General features: G+C 52.6%; 1 protein-coding gene across 2 annotated transcripts in view; it reads right to left on the bottom strand.

Annotated features, from left to right (window-relative positions):
* The window catches only part of PALD1 (phosphatase domain containing paladin 1), an 88634-nt gene that overhangs the window by 4055 nt on the left and 58507 nt on the right, over nt 1–26072 (bottom strand). Inside the window, exons 10-18 of one of the 2 annotated variants that reach the window (XM_019626210.1) lie at nt 25812–25916; nt 23596–23706; nt 23046–23174; nt 22473–22589; nt 22242–22397; nt 21733–21915; nt 20364–20504; nt 20056–20127; nt 16102–16242 (exon numbers count right to left, since the gene is read on the bottom strand). In XM_019626210.1, coding sequence (XP_019481755.1) covers nt 16102–16242; nt 20056–20127; nt 20364–20504; nt 21733–21915; nt 22242–22397; nt 22473–22589; nt 23046–23174; nt 23596–23706; nt 25812–25916 — 1155 coding nt within the window. Of the gene's footprint in view, nt 1–16100; nt 16243–20055; nt 20128–20363; nt 20505–21732; nt 21916–22241; nt 22398–22472; nt 22590–23045; nt 23175–23595; nt 23707–25811; nt 25917–26072 lie in introns of both variants that reach the window. The other variant, XM_019626217.1, reaches the window with a different exon arrangement.

The raw sequence follows: 26072 nt of genomic DNA, 5'->3' as shown, positions 1-26072 counted from the left end.
TCACTGTAAAATTATAACCACCGTCCTGTTCTGAGAGGCAACCAGACAAGGACAGGCTGCCACAGAAAAGCTCTATGCAGGCACCCTCCATGGAGCCCTAAGGTGTGAGAGGCCCTACCAAGTGGCAGGACCCAAAGGCCCGAGGCTGGACACACAGCTCCAACCACTAGACAGGACCCTTGCTGCCAATTCCTGCCAGCCCCAGTGGGGACATTGCTCCTGGCCCCCAATCCTCCTAGAACTAGAGGAAAGACTCTTGGTCCCCTCTCCCAAGCCCTTGGGCCTCCCTCAGGGAGAGGTGGGTATGAGGTCTCTCCTCAATGGCCTGGGAAGAGGGCGGCAGCAGTGGTCAGCAAAGCTGAGCGCTCAGGCTTTTGGGTACAGCTTGGACCCTCTCCCCTCCCTCAGTCTGGGCTCTGTGGCCTCCGGCTACTCCTAAGGATGAGTTTGTGTCTGCCTGGGAATGGGGAGAAACCCCAGCTTGGCCTCCGACCCTGACTGGTCCCTGAGTTTGTTTTGCCTGTTTCTCAAATGGCTCAGGATTAGAGGCAGAAGGGCGTGCCTGTGCTGCTCAGACCCCAGCTCTCTCCCGCTCCAAGGCTGAGGACAGATCACAGGAAGGCCACCAAGACTGAGGATCAGCAAGAGATGCAACAGCTCAGGGAAGGGACAGCAGGGGCAGCCAAGCAATTAAAGGGTTCCCAGAGAGTACGGGGTTCAGCTGGGCTGAGGGCCTGGCTGGATCTGGATGGAAGAGAGAGCACCGATGGGGTGGCAGAGTGAGGATGGTGCCCAGCAGGTGGGGACCAGAAAGGGGCTGGGTTGGCTGGCACGAGGCTGTGAAGGGACAAGAAGGGGGACCTGGGCTGGCACCGTGATGGAGGCTGCCCTGACACCTTGGAAGTCGACCTTCTAGGCCAGTTTCTCAACCCTGACGTGCAGATGCCTGGGCCCCACCCTGACCAATCATATGAGACTCTCCGAAGGGTGGGCCTAGGCATCGGGACTGGGAAAAGCTTCTGGATGAATCTCTGTAGCCATGGCTGAGCACTGTGGCCCTAGTGCTGGGAAGCCACAGAAGGTTTAGGGGTAGGAGTGACCTGTTAACAGAAGACTCATGGGAAATGAATGCTCAGGAGGAAGGGGACTCAAGGGGGTCCCCTCAAGGTTCTCCTTAGTGTAAGGGTCAGAGGCAGGCTGGGGACAAGGCCCAGGACAGACAGAGCCAGCTCTCCCCTGCAGGGTCTCTCGGCCCCCTACCTGACTGTGCTCCTGTACCCACCGCAGATGTGCTGCCCACCCAAAAGAGAACACCATACCTCACCTTGTACCCATATTCCCAGGCCTCCACCCAGAGCCCACAGCAGCTGTCTGCTCCAGGAAGAGGAAGTGGCATAGGGGCCGTTCCCTCAGGCCCCAGGAACATCTATAGGAGGGCACAGCCAGCTTGGGCCCTCCAGGAACCAGGAAGGGCAGTCTCCCAATAGCTGGGCCCCAGCTGGAGGCCTTTCCTTGCAGGCACACAATGTTGGCCTCTGGTCTCTGTGGGAAAGACTCTCAGGTGGGCCCCCATCTGCCCCAGACATGACACGGCCACAATCCCACAAACCGGAACCTACAGTGGGCCTGCTCTGGGGGCCTGTGGTCCACCCCACCCCAACTTCTGCCTCAGATAACTCAGCCTTTGTCACCTCTGCCGTGTTTGCTCCTGGGGTTGCATGAGTGGACAATATCTTGCATGCCCAGGACACCCACACCATGCATGAGGAGCTCTGGGGGCTTGGGAATGGTGCAAGGGTGGAGGGTAGACAGGGACAGCGCCCAGGAGGGCCCAGGGGCCCAAAGCCAGTGCTCTGACTCCCTTGGAGACATGAGCTGGGTTCCGGTACTGGTTCTGCCACTTGAACTCTCAGCCTCCCCTCCCAATTTCTGGAAGTAGGGTTGCTCAGTAAGGTATGAGGAAGCACCTGGAAACTATGAAGAGCCACACAAGTCCATCCATTCATTCATGCAACAGGAGAGAGGGCTATGATACACATGCACAGGCCCTGCCCCAGAGATGCCGGTGAGGGTGGTGGTTGGTGGGGGGCGGGGGTGGGGGGGTAGAAGACAGACACAAAGCACCCAGAGCAGCCGGGTCATGGGATCAAGGTAGGGTGGGTAGCTGAATTGAGGAGGGTATCAAAGAGGTGATATTTGAGGTGGGTTAGGAGGAAGGGAGATAGAAAGGTGCCCTAAGGGTGGGGAGGACAGGGATTAAAGAATGAGATGTCTCTGAGGTGGACAGAGCGGGAGGAGCTTATAGCAGCAGGGGAAGGGGTGATGGTGGAGGCAATACCCAGAGGACAAGCCAAGCCCTGATCCTGCAGGCAAAGGGGCTAGTGAAGGCTTCTGCTGAATTTGAGGCTGGGAATGGCCCCATAGCTGCTGCAGGAAGACGACCTGGGGGGGTCAGCGGAGGGACAGGATGCCTATTGTTTTAATGATCAATCAACTAAGTGCTCAAAATGAGTACATGCAATTTTGTTTAGAATTGAACCCAAAAAAAAGCTTTTACCTAATACAAACTGTGGCCAATACAGTGCAGCTCTGGTATCCCTATGGGTGGGTGTTTCATGCTTCACAGGGCTAGGTATTCACCATCCCATCCCTTATGCTGCTCCCCATCTCCATCCAAAGGCCTGGAGCCCATTTAAAACCATTTTCTTAGAAAGAAGGAAAGGAAATCACCCACAGGCCCACCAGGCAAGAGCCACTTTAAACTACTTTCAATTAAAGGGCTTAGGAGGAATGTCTTGAGGGCATACAAAGCCCTCTGCTGGGGCTGGGCCTGTGGACACAGCCACTCCAGCCCTGTCCTCTGCGTGCCCCTGCTCCTATGAGGCCAGAGGCCTGCTGCCCCAGAGACACCAGTGAGGATTGGGTCTGAGCAATATTCAGGGTGGAGAGGCTAAGTGATTCCTTCTGAGCCCTACTGGCAAGGTAAGGTAGAATTATCTCCAAATTCAGACCACTGACTGGGTAAAGGTAACGCCTCACACTCCCCAGAAGGTTCCGTGGGCACAGCCTGCCCGATCAAAGTCTGTGATTTGAGACAATGACCTATCTTCCTATCGAGGCCCTGGTTTCCTTAAAATCACCCATGTTGGCACTGTCTGGGGAGAAAGACAGGCCAGCTACCTCCTACCGATAAAAATAGTGCCGCCGTTTTTAAATGGCTTGGCAGGACAGGCTGTCATTAGCTGTGGTGCGGTGGGCAAGGCCTCCTCGTCCACTGGGACTGAGCCCTAAAATAGAAGGGGCCTGGGAAAGGTGGCCAGGGTGCTGGGCATTTCAGGCCTCTCAGACCTGTGGTCTGGCCGGCATCAGTGCAGGCCCAGCATGGCCAGCAGTGGCTCTCTTGAAGCTCCACTCTTCGTTGGGCCACCTGGGAGAGGCCCACTGAGGCAGGGCTGGTGAGCCTCCCCAGGTGCGTCCAGGGCCCACTACATGCCACATGCCGGGCTGAGCATATCACACCCAGATCTGATTATTAGATGCTAATCTGCTCTTCCAGCAACACCATGAAGGAAGAGAGACATCCCATTTTGCAGATGAGGTTCGGCAAGGTTAAGTAACTAGCCCAGGACACAGCTCCAAACTGGGACACACACTCCAAAATCCCAGCTCTCCTACCACCTAGCCCATTTCACCACAGTCAGCCACTGCCTGCCTCACTCTTGCCTCAGCACTGTCACCCTTCTCCTCCCCTGCCTGGAGTGCCCTCCCCTCTGCCAGCCTAGCTGCGTTCCACTTGTCCATCCAGGGCCAGGACAAGCCCGCCCCCCGCCTTCCGCTCTCCCGAAGCCTGCTCTGGTACCTCTAGCTCCTCAGCCCACCCTTGTGAGCCTCCTCTGCTCGCCAAGACATGATTGGCTTTGACAGTGTAAACCAGGGCACAGGCACCAGATTATAAGCAGGTTTGTATCTGCCTCCTCCCCTAGGGCCGGTACATAGCAGGTGCCTGGTTGGGCAATGAGCACTGACTCCCTGGGTCATCTCATCCTGTCCCACGTTTTCACTGTCATCTAGACCTAGATTCTAGACAAGACACTGGGGACTCCAACATGTGCACCTGGGACCCCAGACGCGAATATGCAACTGCCTGATCAAGGCTTCCCAGGTGTACCAAACACGTGGACCTACCCAGCTCTCCCCAACCTGTCCCACTCACAACCGTGCCCATCTTAGTGGCAATTCCGCCTGCCCGCTGCTCAGGCCCAAACCTGACACCCCTCCTTGCCTTCTCCCTTCCTCTACCCCACACCCAACCAATCAGGGAATCTGGTCGACTTTATTCAAAACACTCCCAGAAGCTGCCCACCTCTCCCTGTCCTAGTCCAAGCCACCTCATCTCAGTGACAGCACCTGACTGGTCTCCCTGCCACCACCATCACCCCCACTCCTGTTGCCCATTCTCAACATAGCAGCAGAGTGAGAGTGACTCTGCTGGAACATTTACCGTATTTGCCGGCGTATAAGACGACTGGGCGTATAAGACGACCCCCTAACATTTCCACTCAAAATACAGAGTTTGTTATATGGTAGGCTGTGTGCGATTTTGCGAGTGTGGTAAAATCGCATAACACAAAATCGCATAACAGCCGAGCATACACCCAGCAGCGCTGCTGATGCCTGAACGGTATGTGGAACGAAGTGGGCGGGCATCGGGAGGCCACTATGGCTCAGGGCAAGCACTATGGGCAGTCTATCTGAAGTGTACCTGGCGTATAAGACGACCCCCCACTTGGAGGCATATTTTTCAGGGCCAAAAAATCGTCTTATACGCCGGCAAATACGGTAGTCGGCTCCTCTGTTCAACACCCTGCACTGCCCCCCCCTCCTTGTACCCCTCATCCCCCGGCACTCAGAGAAGCTGAAGTCCTGATAATTCCAGACAAGGCACCTTCCGGCCTGCTCCCATACCCCGGTACCCTCTGACCTCCTCCCCTGCCCCTCCCTACCCCCTCCCTGCTCCTCATACCAGGCAGCTCCCAACCTCAGGGCCTTTGCACTTGCCATATCTGCTACTGTCGGCATGGATTCCTCTCTCACCTCCTTCAAGTCTGTGCTCAAATGCCACCTCCTCATCAAGCCTCTTCCTGGCCCAGACCCTACGGGAAACGGAAACTCCCTCCCCCCACAGACGTATCACCACCCAACACGCCATGACTTTAACTGATGGATTGATTGTTCCTTGTGTGTCTGCCTCACTGGAGTGCGGGTTCCATCGGGGCAGAGACTTTCGTGTCCTGTTCATGAGGCCTCTTCAGCACCAGCACAGTGCCTGGCACTTAGGAGGTCCACAGTAAATGTTTGTTGAATCAATGAATGACTACTGCTGGCATCTTGCATTTTCATGAAGCCCTGCATCAGACTGCCTGGGGTCACCTAGATCAACCCCTTTATATCTAGAAAGGGAGACCAAGGTTAAAGAGGTGAACGGACCTGCCAGGATCACATGGAGAGGTGGATATAGCGTAGGTTCCAGGAAAACAGAGCCCCCCGAGGAGAAACAAGAGGAACAAGTGAGGCGTCAATCCAAGCCAGACAACACCCCACTACTAGAGCCTCCCTGATGCCCTCTCTCTCACCCACTCAGCAGGAACAAACATGGCCAGGTGACCTCTGCCCTCCAGCTGAGGGGCGTCCAAGCTGAAGACAGTCCTCAAAGAAGTCTTTAAGGGGCAGAGTCCCAGAGCTCAGACCTCACTCTTCTTCTTAAAATTCAAGACTACTCCTTCTCCTTGGCAGACATCGGTCCCAAAGCAATTAGCACCAGCTGCTTTCAGGGGCTTTCCATGAGTCCCTGCAAACCCTGTCCTCAGGCCTGTCTGGCAGTAGGGCCTGGAGCACGAGGAGCTTTCTGTACGTTGCCCCCAGGAGAGAGAAAATGGCCCTCCACCCATAGGTGGGTAACTGGTTCTCCAAAGATGTCATATTTTATTCAGTGCTTTCAAAGCATGAAGGTGCTAAACCTGACACCATGGGCTTCTCTGTGTGCCATTCCTTCAACAAACGTTGTGCACCCCGGGCCAGGCTCTGGGATTCAGCATCGAAAAGACATGGTCCTGGCCCTCAGGAGCCCACTGTCTCTGCACATAAGCCAGTGAGTCAACCTGGTGTCCCGCCCCCCTATCCACCACACCCTACACACCCCACTCCCACCTCACACCATACCCAAACTGGTGCGCCCCACCACCCTTCAAGGCAGGCAGAGCAGCGATCGTGATCCCAGGTGACAAAAATGCAAAGGCCCCTGCAGGCCCACATGATCTTCCCGAGGTTTCATGAGGAGTTCCTTTGCAGAGAGTCAGGGCCAGAACAGGGTTTCCAACCCCAGATCTAGGGCTCTTTCAGTTGCAGGAGAAGAGCGCCCTCTCTTGGAAGACCAACAGTGAGGACAAAGACCCAAAAGATACAAAGAAGGTAGGGGTCAGGTTTCCTATCTAATCATACAACGACTTATTCAACCTTCCACCCATCCATCAGCTCACTAAACAGGTATCTGTGGAGCCCCACTTGTGCCAGGTGAGGTCGGGGAGCTGGGATTTCAGAGATGAGTCCCCTTGCACAGCAGAACAGAGATGAGCAGAGGAAAAAGGCATCTCTGGTGACAACCACAGCCCTGACAATGAGCACAGAGGCAGGGTCTCAGTCGATGGAGAGTGTACTAGCGGGTGCTCAGGTTGAGATTTAAACCCTTCCCAAACCACTGAGAATTCCCAGCCTGATGGTGCACACTTAGAAACCAAGCCAGGCAGGCACAGTATAGGTACTCAGTGGATGCTTGCTGTTGAATAAACCAGGAAAGTACCACCACCACCCCACCCCCGCTCCCAGGGCAAAACTGGTTCCATCTCATCCACATGGGAAGGAAGAGAAAGCAGAAGAGGTCTCAGCTACTGAGAACGTGTCTCTCTCTCTCCCTCTCCCCCCACCCCTCACCCTCCCATTGTTGGCAGCCTCTCACTGACCCATTGGCTCTATTTTGGGCTGGGTGTGAAAGAGCCTTGGGAAGAAGCCCTTTCCTTCCGTCATATTTTATGTGACAGCTCACAGCATTCCAGGGCTGCTCTAATTGCACGGCCCAGGCCCTGGAGACACATTACCGACTGGAATGAGGTCTCCAGGGAATGACTTTGGCCAAGCCAGAGTCTTGGAGAGACAGAGAGACCCCACCTCGGGCTCAGAGCCAGGGCTGTCTCACTTTGTATTTTTCTTAAGCTAATAATCTTAGTCCTCCAGACACTGAGCTGGATCTCCTTGACCTCTTAGCAACTCTGCGCGAACCCAGGGCAGGATAAGAAGTAGGGGCTGGTGGCTTCCTTGCCGACCCTTCCTTTTTCCATCACAACAAAATTGCCCCCTGGGTCGTGGCCATCGCGGTGTAGGGACAGGAATGCAGAATGAGGAGTCGAGTGACAGGTTCTGGTTCTGCCCCTGGCTGGTTACAAAACTTCTTTGGGCTTCAGTGTCTTCTTCAGCACAATGGGCCTAAACACCCACCCTCATTTCCTCACCAACTGCTCTGAGGACCAGAGGAGACAAAATACAAGTTCTTAGAAAACTCAAAAGGCACTGCTCAAAACTAAAGCATTACAGCCTTTATACAAGAAACCCCCATTTGAGAACGAAGGACAGTTTACTTCTCTCGCTGTGGCTACCTTAGCCTCAACAGACATTTGTGGAGCCCTTCAAACTCCTTCTGAAGGGACAGACGGGAGACACATTAGACTGTTTTAAATAAAGAACACTAATGTCACCCACCAAGGCTAAGGAAAATTGTCCCCGACATTAATGATTCTAATGGGGCTTCCCTAGGAGCTCTGACCTTGGTTTCTGTCACAAATATTTTCCCTTTCCAGGCCCAGCAGGAAACAACTAATTCACCAGATGGTGTCACCACTGTGGGCTGCTGGCCATCTTGGATTCTCCTCAGCAAGGGGCCCAGCCTTCTCACCTCTATCCCAACCTCATGGAGTGACTTAGTTCAAAGGGTTTTCTCTTTCTTTTTTCCTTTTGAGGCTCTTTTTTTCTTTTTTTTACATGCCCTGAGTATTCATTCTGGCCCCCTTAATACACACTGAGTGATCAGGCCCTGACCCCTTCTCACCAACACTCTAGAGAATGGAGGAGGCATCACTAGGCTAGAGTCCCCAGAGGCTGGGCAGCCTGAGAGGCGTAGGCAGAAAGAGGGGCCAAGACTATTACACGAGGGAAGGTCTGTCTCTATGGAAAATGAGTGTGTGGGTTTGGTCCTATAACCCCTTCACAAAAAGCCCTCTCCAAGCTGTACCCGTAACACGCATATGAAATGTGTTCTTGTCCTCTGGCCCTCTCTCCCCGACTTTGGCTGGGAATACAAGGGCAAGTATCACAGCTTCTTGTTCTTATTTTTACCCCCAGTAAGGCTTGAGGTGGGCAGAGAGGTGAAACTGCCTCCTCCTCCTTGGGAGGCAGTGTAGCCCAGTAAAGGGGGCCTGATCTAGGAGTCGGGGTCTTGGGGTCTTCCTCTCCTCCTGCTATCCACCAGCTGTGTGTTCGTGGGCAAGCCCAGTGCCTCCCTTCCTCAAATGCAAAAAGAGAGGGAACATCACAGCCCGCCCTTCCTCAGGCACAGGCACAGAATGAGGGCTGAGCTGGACTTTGCATGTGAGAGCTGAGAGCATACAGTCGGCACCTTTCGGGCCGGTTCTGAGATGGCCGAGGAGATATTAGGACACATGGGGGCTGGGCCCCCCTGACCTACAACAAGTTTCAGCCCTCCCTCATGCGCCCCTCTGTCTTCCTTTCCCAGCCCACCCCTGCCCGTCACCCAGACCCTCATCTACTCTGGTCTGACTCCTGTCTGCAGGAGTATTGGGGCTCACCGAATCCAACATCCTTCCCCCCAACTTTAGAGAAGCACCTCCAAACCCTCTAAAGATGGGTCAATCCAGGGAAAAGGCAGCACTAGACCTACCTCCTGCTCCACTACACCTCAGGGAAGTCTCTCTTCCTGGAAGTATTGTACTTAATTAACGCAGAGGGAATGACAGAATCAGTGTATCACCATTTTGCAAATCCCCAATGAAATACAGTATCCGGGGAGGAGCACCGGCATCTGACAGGTGACAAGGGAGACCACAGGACCTTCCGTGCCCCCATGGAACACCCAGCACTACCCATGACTATTCTGCCAAAAATAGCTGAATTCGACCAAACTCAAGAAGCACAGGGACTACAGCGCAGGCTGAGCTAAACCATGCTGCCATTAGCAAGATGCAGCTGCAGAACGCCCAGCATGACAACGCAGTTACCTCGGCAAATACACTTCCGGAAAGAAAGGAGAACTGTTCTAGTTTCAACATGACCTAAGGGTCGCATCAACCAAGTGCGATTGGTGGATCTTCTTTGGATCCTGAACCAACTGCAAACAGACTATGAGACCAATGAGAACATCTAAACACGGACAAGGTATTGGATGATGATGATGAGAAATCACTGATGTTTTAAGGATGATAATGATATGATGATCTTTTTAAAAAGATCCCCCCTCTTGAAGGTGTGTGCTGAAATATTTACAGAAGAAATAATGAGGTGCTGGGGCTTGCTTCAAAATAATTCAGTGGGGAGAGGGGCAGTGGGGGAGGTGGAGGGGACTTTAGATGAAGTAAGACTGGCCGTGATTGGTAATTCCTGGGAGGTGGGCAAACAGGGGTTCATGAAAATGGTCTCCCTACTTTCAAATTTTCCAAAATAATTTTTTTTAAAATAATAAGTTCCTACCTTTCAACTCAGTCACTAAGACTGCTTTTCAGAATCAGCCAACAGGGCGGCCGGTTAGCTCAGGTGGTTAGAGCGCAGTGCTCATAACACCAGGATTGCCAGTTTGACTCCCACATGGGCCAAGGAGCTGCGGCCTCCACAACTAGATTGAAGACAACTACTTGACTTAGAGCTGATGGGTCCTAGAAAAACACACTATTGCCCAATAAAATTTCTTAAAAAAAAAAAAAAAGAATCAGCCTACAGAAATAATCCACATGGATGAAAGAGTAACATGCACCATGATGATCACCGTATCATCCCCCACATCCCAGCAGCAGCAGCAGCATGTGACACTAGGGCACTTCCACTCGACCGCATCTTAGACCAACATTAAACACAATGATGTAAAAGCTCTTCAACAAACAGGCTAAAACAACATGAGCTGAAACTACTTATTTATTTGCCTCTCCTCCTTCCACTAGAGCATAAGCTCAGTGATCCTTCATCTATGGGTCCATCCCCAGACACGGTCAAGTGCAGGCAAGGTGCCCAGTAAGCATGTGCTGGCTGAGCACACACGTTTAAACGCGTGAACGTCTTCCAAGCAGTACAGCCTGTACACGCACTGTGATTACACCTATGAGAGAAAGCGTGCAAGTGCACAGAGGCCAGAGAGAAAAAGGCAAACGTGAACGGATCACTGGGCTGGTGGGAGTCTGGTCCAATATCATCTCTATAACAACAAGGAAGCTACACACAGTCCTCCCCACTGGGTGGAACCTCACCACGCAGTTGAGATTTGTGCACATTCTGAGTCCTCCTTTCTGATCTACAACAGAGACGTGACTTCCAAACTCTCCCACTCCTCTCTGCCGAGGGCCCTGAAATAGTTTTATTGCTGGAAGAAGCACAAACGCCAAGCTTCAGAAGCTGTTTTCTTTGTTGCTTATTATTAAAGTGTAAGTTGAGTGCTGGACCTGGCGGGGGCCGGGAAAGGGAAATTCACTGTTTGGGGGCTCTGGGTGTACAGGGCAGGAAGCCAGAGAGCCACGTGTAGTGGAGGGTTTCAGAATCGCAAGGCTGAGGACTCCCGAGAGGAAAACTTCAGACGGGCAGAATGTGGACTGGACCTGGAATGTTCCCAGGCAAATGGAGCTGATGTAGGTGATAAACCCTGCCCAAGCCTGGGCTCACGTCCATTTCCATTCAAAGGTTCCGGGACTCCAACCAGGTAAATGAGTGTCACCTGCACACCCAGCACCCGGGTCTGCTCTGAGTTGCAGGCTCCACTGGAGACCCCTGAGTCTTTCGGTTTGAAACCAGAAAGCAGGGGTTTAACAAATAAACAGTCAGATACCAGGGGTGAGACACAGCTGCCCATTTCCAGAAGGGTCCGTGCATGAGAGGGAAAGGACAGAAGCAGCAGCTGCCTTCTGGAGCCTCAGCAAGCCCGCACAGACCACTAGGGCAGTGTGGACTGAGACCTTGGGTCAAGGGTGACATGATCATGGGAAGGGCTCACGGCTGGGAGTGAGGCTCTTTGCCTCTCATCCCTATTCTGCTATCAACTCATGAGAGACGTGAGCAACCTGCTCTCCTGCTCATCTGTAAACAAAGGGGTCAGATGCTCCGAGTCCTTTTAGAGCTAAAATCTGAGGGTCTACACAGGAGTTTGGAAGCTCAGAGGAACATCACAGGACACTCTGGCCCTACAATGATCCTAGAAGCCCTCCCATGTGTTGAGCACTCACTGTGCGTCGGCCACGCCCTATGCGTCCAGTCCTTGTGTCCTTCCCATACACAGCCTGGCCAGGAAAGCGGCATTAGGCCAGCGGGAAGGTGGGGATATAGCATTCAGAGGATGGAGATGGCCCTGTTGGAACCCAGTTCCCTCTAACTCCCACATCCACGTTCTTTCTGCCAATCAGTTTGGAACAACCTAACCTGCGTCCTTCCCATCTACACAGGGATTGGCACTGGGCTATGTCAGCCATAAGAAAGTCCATTCCAGGGTCCACACACACATGCCGAGTTGGCCAGATGCCCCTTCTGGAGGCAGCGGGGACAGCTCAGATCACCCTGATCTTAGGCAGGACACAGTCTCTGGATCCAGCCAGGCCGGGGTGAGTACAGGGTGACCATGGAAGAGGTATTCTGCTTTCTGATTAAAGGAGACAGTGGCCTTGTCGCCAAAAGCTGCAATTCCCAAATCCAGGTCCGTGATCAGTTTCACGGGTCAACAGGAATTTAGAAATACAAATTTTTTTCAAGGACTGTCCTCTAGTCTGAGATAACACCCACTCTACTTTTCTGATACTAAAGTATCTTTTCTTTTATGAAACACCAACCATATTAGAGGGTAGGTGGGGTTTTTTCATTTTTGCTTCTTTCTTTTCCTTTCTTTCTTTAAAATGGGCACATTTAACAAGGTTACACATTGGCAACCCTAGCAAGGTCCTTCCCTTTTTTTAAACTGGTCTGTGAAATCCCAACTGGGATTTAAGTCGCTTTTAGTTCTTTCTTTGTTCTCTAACAGCCCTTCAAGGAGTCCATGATTAGATGACCTCTAAGATGAGTGTCCTTATAAGAAGAGATACATGAGAGCCCCACCCTCCCTCTCTCCCTCCCTCCCTTCCCCCCTCTCTGTCCACACACATGCGCCAAAGAAAGGCCATGTGAGGACACAGTGAGATGGAAGCTGTGTGAGAGCCAGGACGAGAGCCCTCACCAGAAATCAAATCAACCAGAACCTTGATCTTGGACTTTCCAGCCTCCAGAACTGTGAGAAAACAAATTTCTGTTGTTTAAACCATGCAAGTCTGTGGTATTTTGTTATGCCAGCCCAAACCGACTAATATACTTGTGATAACCTTTCTTTCTATGCTTCCGTCTCTCCATCTGTAAACGTGAGAGTGTAACATTCTATGAGGCCAATATTACCCTAATACCAACCAAAGATGTCTTTAAAAAAAAGCTACAGATCAATATCTCTTATGAGACTGACACAAAAATCCTCAACAAACCAAATGCAGAAATATATAAAGATCATTCATCATGACCAAATAGGATTTATCCCCGAAATGGAAGATTAGTTTAAAATCCAAAAATCAATTAACATAATATACTATACTCATAAAGGGCAAAACCCATTTAATCATCCCAATAGACGCAGAGAAAGCATTTCACAATATTTAACATGAAAAAGAAAAAAAAAAAAGAAAAAACGCTTGATAAACTAGGAATGGAAGGGAACTTCCCCAACATGACAAAGGGTTATCCATGAAAACCCACAACTAGTGTCATACTTAATAGTGAAAGCCTGAAAGCTTCCCCTCTCAGATCAGGAAAGAGACAAAGATGTCTGCTCTCGATACTTCTATTCAGCACTGCACTGGAAGATCTTGCCAGGGCAATTAGACAAAATTAAATAAAAGGCATCTGGATTGGAAAGGAAGAAGTAAAACTATTTCTATTTGCGGATGACATTATCTTGCATGTAGAAAATTCTAAGAAATTAACTAAAACAAAAAAGTATTAAAGCTAATAAACAAGTTTAGCAAGGTTGCAAGATAGAATCTCAATATACAAATACCAATTGCATTTCTATACAGTAGCACTGAACAAGCTACAAAGTGAAAAAAGGAAATCAACTCCATTTATAATACCATACCTATAATAAAATAGGAATAAATTTAACAAAAGAAGTGCAAAGCTTATACTCCGGAAACTATAAAAACATCATGTAAGAAATTAAAGAAGACCCAAATAAATGGAAAGACATGATGCTCATCGATCAGAATAGTGACTCTTGTTAAGAAGGCAATACTCCCCCAGTTTATTTACACAAAGCAACCCCTATAAAATCTCAGCTGGCGTCTCTGCAGAAATTGACAAGTGTGGTACCCAACCAACACCATCCGCATCATCTAGGAGATCCAGACATCCAGAACCTACAGCATCAAAAACTCAGGAGTAGGGCTCAGCAACATGCCTTTTACCAAACCTCCAGGAGGACCCCTGCTTAAAGCAGAAGATGTGGGTCTCAACCTGACTGGACATTACCTAGAGAACTTAAAAAAAAAAAAAAGACCCTCAGTCTCATAAAAAATAAAAAGACCCATGCCCTGGCCCCCCAGCAGACCAACTAAATCAGACTCTCTGGGGATCAGACATGGGTATGTTTGAAAGCTCCCAGGTGAATCTATGAGTGAGAAGGATTGGCTTAGAGGGTGTCTCAGGCACCTCCCTCTGCTCTTCAGCCCCTTTGAGAGTTTGGCCTAAGCGCTGCTCACTGGGGCCACCTGGTGGCCACACTGGGGAATGACTCTCCATCTTGCTGCCGCACCACCAGCCTGGATCTCCATCTTCCCACTGCAGAGGTCAGCACCACCCTGGCCTTGGGAATGGGGGTGGTAGGGAGAGGGTGAGAGCCCTTCACTGGCTCTGCTTCCTCCCTCCTCATTAAAACACTCCACACCCCAAAGGCAGCCAGAACACAAACTGTTAAACATAGCCCCCAACAGAGCACCCTTCCGTCCTCACTGCCAATGGAGTAGAGCCAACCTACCCATCCAACCTCATCTCTGACAGCTCCCGACACAACTGTTTTTGTGGGCACCAAAGCACCTTCACTGCCTCTAACTCACTTTACACTTTTCAGCCTCCTGGCCTTTGCCCATGCAGTCCCCCTGCCTGAAGGGCCTTCCCCAGCTCTCACTACACTGGGGGTGTTCAAGGTCAGCTCTGCGGGACCTCTCCTCTCTCCCCACCTCATGCCCCCTTAGTGCTCCCTGCTCCACCCTCCGTGTGCCTCACAATGGACATCCATGGCTGCAGAGCTCAGAGGAGGGGAGGGCCCATCAGCTGTGGGGGTGGGGGTGGGGTGGGATACCACTTAAGAGAGAGCAGGCTGGAAGGACGGGGATGTGGGGAGGACTCTGACAGAGTGTGGCCGTGGGATGGGGGACCTATGATGCTTGGAAGTAGGGCCAGGCATCCCACCCCTTTTCAACTACTTGGGTCTCCAGCTACAAAGAACTGGAAGCCTCAGTTCTCTGCCCACTCAGGATCCTCCGAAAGCGGGAGCTTAGTCTCGTAGTTCATTGCTGCCACCTGGTGGCCGCATATGAGACCACTAGGAGTGGAACCTAAAAGAAACTCCAAAGGGAATACAATATAGCTGCTGGCCCTGGGGAAAAACTAGTCCATCTTCCAAAGTTCAGCAAAGTCTGTTTTCTGAAACTCCTCAACCGCCTCCCCACCCCACATTTGGCAGCCCTTCCATATGACCTCTGACCTTGGGTAGAGCCTGACCTCAGGGGCCCTGCCTCCAGCCAAGCACCCACCCTTTGCCCCAGTCATGGTCTGATCCATGACCCTGAGCAAAGGTTGGCCTGGACCAGTCATTTCACTAAGATGTGCCTGGGTGCAGGCTGAGCATGGGGCTGGCTTGGGGCAGCCCCCTTCTCTGCAGGGGCCACAGGCAGAAGCTGTCTTTGGGAATTGCTGGCCAGCAACAGAAAACACAAGGTTGGCACCCATGGGGGTAATTCACTCATTTCAGGCACAGCCTTCTTAAAGACTCCCCTTCCCCCACAGCTGCCCCTCCCCGCTCCAGCACCCTCCTCTGCCCCAGCAGCCAACCAAATTCACTTGACCAGAAAAGAACAAAATTAGGCGGGTCCGCGTGCTCCACACAGAGCCCAGAGGCCACAAAGCCCAATGCCCAGGGATGCCTGGCAGATTACATGACTGGGCCAGGAGGGCCACGTGTAACAGTGCTGGACACTATGGCCAACTGGGGGGCACATGTTTTTCTAGAAGGCTAAAAATCTGGATTTTTTACACAAAATCTGGACGTTTGTGGAAACCTCTGATTTTTATAATGTCCAGTCCCTCAGCAGCATCGGCTGTTAAACCACTGCCCTGCTGCCCTGCTGATAATTAAACAGCCACTCCCCAGAACCGCAGAGTGACCCCATGTATCACCTGACCCCTGCCGAGGGCGCCCATGACAGAAACCGGAGGGTTCATACCTGGCACCACAGGGATCTAGGACAGGGCTTTGTTCTGATTGGCCACATCCTTGACGGGTCCCGGGACCAAAGCAGCTGTCAAATTCTCTGAATATCCCTCCCTACATACCCCCACTTATACTCCAGAATCAACCCAGGGGGAGACGGGGCTGGGCGTGTTTCCATTTCAAGATCACCTCCACTTCCAGAAGGCAGAGAAGTGCCTGAGAGCCACCTCACACCCACGGGAGCCACGGCCTGGGCCGTGCACCTGGGTCAGGGGGGTGGGGCTCACCTGGCGGTAGGTGCAGATGATGATTTCCCGCAGGTGGTAGTGCATGGGCGTCATGGTCTCACTGACAGTGTCCAGCGCTGCATCTACCTCTTTCTTCACGCGGTGCCCATCAGGCAGCAGCTGCACCACCTTCATCACCACCTGGGGCCAGAGGAGAGGGGCTGAGCAGAGAGAAAACTAAGGGGGGCAAGGGGAGCCTCCTGCCCCAGCAACAGGCTCACCCCACACTAAGGGCCACCCCGGCCTCCAGCTCAGGCCCGGACCACAGAGACCTACCCGCCCTAGTTCTCAGAGGAGCGTGGGGAACAAGGGGGCTCCCGGATATCCTAAGGTGTTCATTTTTCTATGCAATAGAAACCTTACTTCAAACAAAAGCTGATCAAGAATTCTCATCTACAAAACAGCTGTGTAACGGGGGCTGGTGGGGTGAGGTGGGGTATCTGATGAACCTATATTGGGGACCAGTTGATTCCGCTTTCACCCTGTAGCAGTCCCCAGGCACTTCAGGGACACCTGGCTATGGGTGCCCATGGACAGCCAGCTGCTAAATGAACCAAAGGGCAGAAACCTGGCCTAACTCTTCTCTCCATTTGGCCGTCACCTGCACACACGGCCTATCGTCCTCATCTCCACGACTGGGTCAATAGCAGGACCATCGGGAGAGGGGGCTCTCCCCCACTCCAGTGTTTCTCAGCAAGGACCAGCCCAGGGCTGGCACACCAGCAGAGATGGAGTTACAGGCAAGAGAGGTCCCCATAACCTGGGAGAACTTGGCTAATGTGGCTCAGGCCTCAGAGAGGCGGCTGCTCAACCTACACCCTGGTTCTAGGCTCTGGGTCAACACCTCGCTTGAGAGGAGTGCAGACCCCAGGCAGGTCCCCAGGAAGGAACTGTGCCCCACGGGGAACTCCCCAGGCAGAAGGCTGAAGCTTCTTCAAACTAAATGAACTGAATTTCTAGCCTCTCCCCGAAATTGCTCCTCCCTGTGAATTCTTCAGCTCCTTAGCTATCACAACCTCCAGCCAGAAACCCGGAGGTCATCCTGGGTGCCCTCTTAGCCGGTGGTCCCCAAGATCCACCAACGGGAACTGAACTTCTCCTTGCCAGGCGGCACCCCTCCTCTCCATTCCCCCCTCCACACAATTGGCCCCCCAGAATGAGTCTGATCACAACCTTCTCCGCCTCCCTGCTGGCCTCAAGGTGTAGGTCAAACACACAGTGTGTCTCTCCAGGGTCCTCACAATCTAGGTCCCCCCACCTCAGCCCCACTTCCTTTCATTCTAGCCAATCACAGTCTTAAACAGCTCCTGCCCTTTCCAGACCCCTGCCTTGGCACACTTGACCTCCTCGGCACACTTCTCCTTCTCACCCAGCGAACTCACTCATCTTTCTAAAAAGATGCACTCAAATGTCACCTCCTCCATGAAGCCCTCCTAGGCTCCCCCAGCTGCACCCTTGGCCCTCAGAACCGATATCTATTCTAGCAGTCTTCACACTCTATTGGGATGCTCCCCACTAGACTGTGGGCTCAATAGGCCCAAACGAATTGCAGAGGAAGCCGATGATCTAGACTGGAGAATGTCCTGGGGTGGGTGAAGACGGGTATCGGAGCATCTTCAGGTCAAATAATGTAACTTTGGAACACAGGCTCTGAGGTCCACTACCTGGCTTGTACCCCAACCCCATCACCTCACTAATGTGGCTCTAGGGTGAAGAGATTAGCTCCCTGTGCCTCAGTTTTCTCATCTGTCCACTGGGAGTAGCAAGGGTACCTAACTCTTGCGGGCTGTAAAGGGTGAAGAAGGGAGTGCACATAGCGCTCCTAGCACAGGGCTGATAGTGAGTAAAGAGAGTTCTAACTAGCACATCTGAGGGGCTGACATGAAGAATAGGAATTCGACTTGGAACTAAACCCTTGCATATATGGTCAAATGATTTTTGACAAAGATGCAAGACCATTCCATGAGGGAAAGGGCATTCTTTTCAACAAACAGTGCTGGGAAACTGGATGTCCACATGCAAAAGAATGGACTTGGACCCTTACTTTACACTATGTACACAAATTAACTCAAAATAGATCAAAGGCCTAAATGTAAGAGCTAAGACTATAAAACTCTTAGAAGAAAACACAGGAAAACCTTCATGACTTCAGAGATATGACACCATAAGCATAGGTGACAGAAGAAAAAATAGACAAATTGAACATTAAAATTTAAAACTTCTGCATTAAAGAACACTCTCAATAGTGTAAAATGGCAACCCACAGAGAGGGAAAAAATATTTGCAAATCATATATCTGATAGGGATTGCTATCTAGAACACAGAATTCCTACAACTCAACAATGACCAAAGAACCCATCAAAAATGGGCAAAGAACTTGACAGACATTTTTCCGAGACAATATACAATGGCCAAATAGCACATGAAAAGATGCTCAATGTCATTAGTCATTAGGGAAATGCAAATCAAATCAAAACCACAATGAGATACCATTTCATACCTACTAGGATGGCTATTATCAAAAAAAAAAAAAACAGAAAACTACAAATGTTGGCAAGGATGTAGAGAAACTGAAACCCTTGTGTTTTGCTGATAGAAATGTACAATGGTGCAGCTACTATGGAAAACAATACGGCAGTTTCTCAAAAACTAAAGAGTTACCATATTATCCAGAAATTCCACTTATGGAATTGAAAGCAGAGGCTCAAACAGATACTTGTATGCCCGTGTTCATAGCAGCATTATTTGAAATAGCAAAAAGGTGAAAATAACCCAAGTGTCCATCAACAGATGAATGGATAAACAGAATGTGGTCTGTATATATACAATGGAGTATTATGCAGCCTTAAAAGGAATTGAAATTCCAATGCAAGCTCAACACGGATGAACTTTTAAGACATTATCCTTCATGAAATATGCCAGACACAGAAGGACAGATACTTATTATAAGTACTCTAAGTGATTCTACTTATATGCAGTATGTAGAATAGTCAAATTCATAGAGACAGAAAATAGAACAGTGGTTACCAGGGGTAATGGGAGTTACTGTTTAATAGGTATAGTTCATTTGGGGTGGTAAAAAGTTCCGGAGATGGATGGTGGTGATGGCTGTACAACAATAACAAGGTACTTAATGCCACAGAATTGTACACTTAAAAATGGTTCAAATGGTATATTTTGTAATATACATTTTACCATAAAAAAAAAAGAAAGAAGGATCAGCAAATCAACCAAGGAGGAAGGAGAGAAGAGGCCCAGGGTGAGGAGAAAGCATACGCAAAGGCCCGGACGCGGGCTGGCAAGTTTGAGGGCCGGCGTGGAAGCCGGGGTAGCAGGACAGCAGGGGAGGGCAAATGGTGAGACTGGCCAGGTAGGCAGGCGCCAACCATAGCACCCACACCTGGCAGCCACATGCCAACCCTGAGCTCCACATTCCCCACCTGTAAGAGGAAGATATTGCCACCTACTTGCAAGGTGTCTGGGAAGACGACACGTGGCAGGTGCATAATACATGGGTGACTAAATTGGAAATGTCAGTGGCTGTCTATCCAGTGCTCTGGACTGAAATGGGGGTGGGGTGAGGCAGGCCAGGGCCCTGCACCAAAGTCACCAGCCACAACTAGGTCCCAGGTGCCTATGAGAGGGTTGTTGATGCTACCCAGATGAGACAGTGGCCAGTGGCCTCCCCCAGGGCACGTAGTCGCTAGCCTAGCAGCAGGGTTAGGCAGGGTGAGGAGGGTCCAAGCCCTCATCTCCAGTGGTCATCTGCCAGGGTCCCAGAGCCAAGCTGCCCCATGCCTCGGTTTGCTCATCTATGAAATGGGTGCAGAGAAGCACTAATGTGATGAGGTAGAAGAAGGCAACAGCATTGCGAAGAGCTTTGAAGATCCCCAGCAAGACAAGCCCTCTCCTCTCCCCCAGGCGTCCCCTGGGGACCCCACAGGGCATGCTCACCTCAAACTCCCCCATGGTGAATTTGGCATCAGGCACACTCACGAGCTCTTCCTCGCCCACCTCGGGAAAGCCCTGATGGAGAACAGATGGGGAGCACTCCTACCCAAGCTGTACGTCTCCCTCATGCCAGGAGCCCCTTGCCAGGGGTCTGCCAGCCCCACTTGTCCTCTGCCCAGGACTGATGGGAGGGACTCTGAGACCACACCAGGCATCATCTCTGCCCCACAGTCTCCTGAAATAGTGTCCCCCGGGACCGAGTGCCCACCCTGCCTGGGCAGACCCCTATCCTCACAAGAGACCACACATACTCGGATGTGCCAGAAGGCGAGCACAGCCACCACCATGGCGGTCGTGGTCCGGCCCTGGCCGCTGAGGCAGCTGAACACAAAGCCGGTGCCCGCATCCTTGGCGAGGGCAGCCCGCAGGACCTCAAGCAGCCGATCAAAATCCTGTGTGGAGAGACCAAGGTCTGAGTCAGTGGGTGCTCCTGGCTGCAGACTCTGGAGGTGGCTCACCCCTCAAAAGGTAGTGTTCACCCCAGGACAGGCTCTGTGTCAGGCTCACAACCTGTATACACACACTCAACTCACTGCAGTACACACAAGACCATGTCTGTGTAAACAGCCCCACCCCTGTGCACAGCATAACCTCCACCCCGGGTCCAGAACTGGGCATTTGAGCAGACACACACACACACACACACACACACACACACACACACACACACACATCTGGGACTCCTGTTGCCCACCGTCTATCAGGCAGAACATGCACATGTGTACACACTCTCATGTGCTGCACCCCCAGGCTATGCAAGGACCCCCTGCTCTGCTGCCTCCTAAGATGAACCCAACCCAGGTCCCCCACCCTGAGGGCAGTCTCGACTTCAGCGGATCACTGCAGTGTGTGGCCACGAGGGGGCGACAAACTATGAGCAACCAGACCCACAGAGCAAAGTAAGGCAAGAAATCCAAGCCCAAGCACCACCTATCACAGGGAGCACTAATATTACAGGCCCTGCACGCACCCTGCACACACCCACACAGACATATCACCCAAACAACAGACAGATCACACAGGCACACAGCGACCTACACACAACACATGCCAGGCACACACACCACACAGATGTATCCACATATCTTAAAGACACATGCTACAGACACCCACTGACATGTATGTCACAAACCTACAGATATGACACACACACACAAACACCTTCAGTCACACACAGCATCCCACAACACCCTCCTCCACAAACCCCATACACAAACCACACCACATAACTCCCCAAAAGATACTCTCCACACTTACACTCTAGTAAAGATATACATCACAGATGCCATAAAAATACATGCACCACACACATATACACACTCCACAATGACACCCACACCCATGCTAAACAGTCTCCCAAGAGACACACATATACCACAAACACCATGGACATGCTCACCTCCCCGTATACACCTAAGCACATAATAAATACATGCGCACGTGTGCGTGTGCAAACACCAAGCTTGGAAGGGATGTAAATAAACCACCAAATCTGAACCCCTGTAGAACAAGCTCCCAGTCCCTCAGCAGGGCCGTGCCCATAGCCTAGGCCCAGGCCAGAGGGGAGGCGGGCAGGCCTCCTCTCCCTCCCCAGAGGCCTCGCCTACCTGGCCCCCTCACCTCCTCGCGGGGGGCACAGAAGTCTGGCATGGGAATGCGGTGGTAGGTGAGGCCGGGGCAGGCCCTGCGGTGCCGGCTGAAGACTTCCTGCATGGTGAGGCACGTCTGGAACCTGTGGGTCCGTGGGCCCTCCTCACCTGGGTGAGGCATGCTCAGGTGGGCCTTCAGCTGGGTCTCCAGGTTCTAGGGGAGGGGGGGACAAAGGGCACAGGCCACTGAGGCAGCCTCTAGGCCAGTCCTGAAAGACCAGAGCCTGCAACGGCCAGGACCAGTCCTCGCTTCCAGGCCCATGCCTGCCCGTTCCTGAGCCTCGGGTCATAACCAGACCCGGAGCCAGGCAGGTGGCCACAGGGCGAGTCCTGAATCAGCCACTCCCCGAGATTGAGCCTCTTGGGGCCTCAGTTTCTCCATCTGTAGAATAGGAGCATGGGACCTTCTAAAGACCCTCCCAGGCCAATTCCCCAGGAGGCCTCCAAAGTATGGGTGCATAGAAGGCAGAAGAGCCTCACCTCCAGCTGGTCAGCTGTCATGGGGGGCCCATGCCACCGCAGGCTGTGGGTGTGCCCATCACACTCCAGCACAGCCTCCTCTCTCAGGTTGACCCAAACAACCTGCCGCAGCTTCCTCTTGGCATCCGTCAAGTAGGCCAAGATACTCCCCAGGGCCTGGGGGGATAGGAGTGAGGTCAGTGAAAAGACTCACCCTCCCCTCCCCCCACCCCACAAGTGGACCCAGGTCACCTTGGCACTGGGCTGGGCTGTGCCATAGATGGGCATTCGGGACACCCGCCGGAAGTTGGCCACGTCCATCTCTCTGACGGTGCTAAGTGCATCTGGGGAGATGAGGTCATCCGCCCCCTGTGGGGGAGAGCGGCCACTGAGAGGTTCAGAGCCGGCCCCAGGGAGCCAGGGAGGGTCAGGACCAGCACTTCCCAGTCTACAAAGCACTGCTGCACACCGGGAGCTTCATCACATCCCTGGCAAGGAGAAGGGCGACGGTGCCCCCTCTCCAGACGAGGAAGCTGAGGCTCAAAGATGAGAAGCTTGTGGCAAAGACCCTAGAACCCCTTCTCCAGATTCCCTGCCCAGAGTGCTTGGGTTTGAGACTGAGGAGAGGGGGCCAGAACAGAGGCAAAAGCCGCACCTGCTTCCTGAGGCCTGCCAATGACCCCGTTACGCTCACAAGAAGATTCCGCCAACCCACAGGCTGTCGTCACCTTTGCCTCCTGCTAGGGCGATGCTTTACCCAACCCCACAGGCACCAAGGGCCAGCCCCACGCACTGCCACTTCCCCAGCCAGCCGACCACACTCACCAGGGAGCCCTGGGCGATGAGAACCCCAGGGGCCACAGGCCCTGCTGAGCTCAGTGTCACAGGCAGGCGGTACAGCTCAGGGTGGGCACACAGCCAGCGGCTGAAACTGAGGGCAAAGGCCAGCGGGTACTGCAGCCCGAGGCAGAGAGAGACGGAAGTTCAGCGGCACAGGGCCACCCTGAACTCTCCCTGCCTGCCCCAAGAGACATCCATGACGGCCCCGGGTGGGGGTGAGGGGGTGGGGAGCAGGGACCAGGACATCTGAGGCAAGATCCTTCTGGGCCCCGATGCCCTGGCTCAGCGTACAGAGACTGGGGCCAGCGGAAAGAGCTGGGGTCTCCTTTTGCCAGAACTGTTCCCTCTGTCTGGCTCTTTCTGGCTCTCTCTTTACCTTCCCCATACCTACCTTTCTCTAGAACCAACACCCGTGTCCCCACCCTACTCCCCAGCTCCACAGGGATCCCTGATGACCCCATGCCTGTCACTGTGGTGGAGAGGCTGGAGGGATCCCAGGAGAAGGGACGTGAGTCCATTTAACCCCAGGCCCCACCTGCTCATGGAGATAGTAGTTAAACAGGATCAGGTAGAAGTACTGCTCCAGGCTCTGCAGCGCCTTCTGCCGGACACTGTGCTGGCTGTTGTGTCCCTGAGAGAAAAGGACCAGGAGGGAGAGCGGGGAGGTAAAGATGGTGCTGCCAGGGCTACCCAGTCCCCACCCCAGGGAGGGCAGGAGTTAAGCCTCAGAAATCCCCAGAAGACAATCTGCTCCCCCGCTCATAACACAGTTCTGCCAGGCTGGAAGTTCTTCCAGGCATCTAACCCTACCCCATTTGCGGCAGACAACCCCATGGTTCAGGGAGAGCTATGGTGACTACAACAGGCACTCCAGTTTTTGGTGCAGGGACTGCCTCCCCCATAGGGTCTAAGCCCAGAGACAGGCTGGGGCTCCCCGCTTTGCTCCAACGCCACCCACCATGCAGGGCAATATACCCCTCTGTGTTGCAGCAGCAAGTGTATCAACACCCTTCCCTGAGCCAGTGACCCTCCCTACAAGAAAACAAAAAGACCCTCAAGACAGGCTCCAAGGGGCCATAATCATTACTCCTACATCACAGGGGGTAAATTGAGGTTCAGAGTAATGAACTGACTTGCTCAAAGTCCCACAGCTGACGGCAAACAGAGCTGGGTCCCCAAACAAGTGTCCTAACCCCAGCCCAGCATCCTCTGGGTGGGGGCTTATCAAAGAAGGGATTAATCCCTAGAGTCCCTCTTTCAGCCTTCAGATATCAGGGTTCTCTGGCTGGGTCAGTACTGCCCTCCGGAGGGCAAGGCAGATCGGTATAGGCCCAAAAGAAAGGTCACGCTCTTCGATGACGTTTCATTCCATCTTTGGGAATCTAGGCCAACAAACTTTTATTTCTATAAAAGGCCAAACAGTAAGTGTTCTAGGTTTGTAGACTACATGGTCTGTTTCAGCCGTTCAACTCTGCCACTGCAGCGTAAGAGAGGCATAGACAGCACAGCAATGAATGGGTGAGACCATGTCTCAGTAAAACTTATTTACAAAACAAGTGGCAGGCTGCATTTGGCCGGTGGGCTGTAGTGGGCCAGCTCCTAATCCAGACAAAGGGACAAAATTCGAACTGCACAAAAGCCTCATTTTCATGAAGCTGTTTGACGTAAACGTGTTCACAGTGCTGAGAAACTGGAAGTGACTCAACTGTCCAACAGGAAGGGGCCTGTTCAGTAAATCATGGCAGGTTACATGCCAGGAACACCTGCCCTGCGTCAGGCACCCTTCCAAGTCCTTTATGGGTCTTCTCTGACCTACTCCTCACAACAACCCTATGGGATTGTCATCATTAGTGGCCCCATGTTGCAACTGGGGCAACGAGGCACAGAGCAATTAAACGGGGTATCCACGTCCATACACCTGTAGGGGGCAGAGCCTATGACCGGAAACCAGGCACAACCCACACTCTTAACCTATCAGGTCAACGATGGATAAACCACACAACAGGCTTCAGTTACACAACCAGGAGAAATCTCAATGACGACAACCAGGTGTGGACACGGGAAAGACAAAACAAAATAAGTAGCACGCAAACGGCATGCTTGGGTAACCTCGCAATTACATCATAAACATGAAAAATGAAAGAAGTCATCCCCACATGCTCAGCTGGGCTGGGACTATAGGTGATTTTTTCCTTCTCTAATTTCTCAGCTTGCCATATACGACATTGCTTTTAGAAGATTTTTTTTAAAAGAGTTAAAGAAGGAACAGGCTCTGCAGGCTTTAGATTCTTTCCATGCGCTGTGTGCAAACACTGTCAAACCGCCCTCCTCTCCCCAGAGCGTGGGGACAGGCCAGCTGAGACAGCCCAGAGCCCATCACTCTTCCAGAAGCAGCAGGCTGGATCAAACCCCAGCCTTCCCAAAGAAACACCAAGGGTTTTCTTTGCAGGGGGAGCCATCAGCGGTCTGGGAAGCATTTGGATCCAGAGGCCTCAGCACCCCACCAGCAGCCCCTTCCTCCATCCTGTTTATTCTGCAGCGAGGGGACCTGGCAGGGAAAGTAAACTTCCCCTCTTCCTCGTCCGTCCTTCCTGCAGGCCCAGCTCCCCTATCCACCCTGTCCTCTGAAAGCCACTCCTCTTGTAGGAGAAGGAACACCCCAGGAAAAGCCAATCTGAAAGAAGCCAGTCAACAGGCCTAACGAATGAGGCCGCAGGGCTGGCGCAAAAGCAGAAGCTCTCCATGCCTCACCTGGGCTGGGCTCTCGGGCCGGATGCCTTCCAGCTTCCTCTGGTTTTCCAAGGCTACTTCCTTCAGGTCGTGCAACTCAGCACAGGCCGTGATGGCTCTGTCCACCTGGCGCCAGGGACCAAGGCAGAGGAGGGGGAAGAGCAGTGGGAAAGGAGCAGAGCCAAGGAAAGAGAAGATGGTGGGAGGTCAGGTAGAAGAAAAGAGAGGGGTGGGACGGGGGGAGGGAGGGAGAGTGGGGCGCAGAGAGAGAGAGAGAGAGAG

Source organism: Hipposideros armiger, unplaced genomic scaffold (genome assembly GCF_001890085.2).
Source record: "Hipposideros armiger isolate ML-2016 unplaced genomic scaffold, ASM189008v1 scaffold_15, whole genome shotgun sequence".
NCBI lineage: Eukaryota > Metazoa > Chordata > Mammalia > Chiroptera > Hipposideridae > Hipposideros > Hipposideros armiger.
The sequence above is the reverse complement of the archived record's forward strand: the minus strand, read 5'-3'. Positions and strand labels throughout refer to the sequence as shown.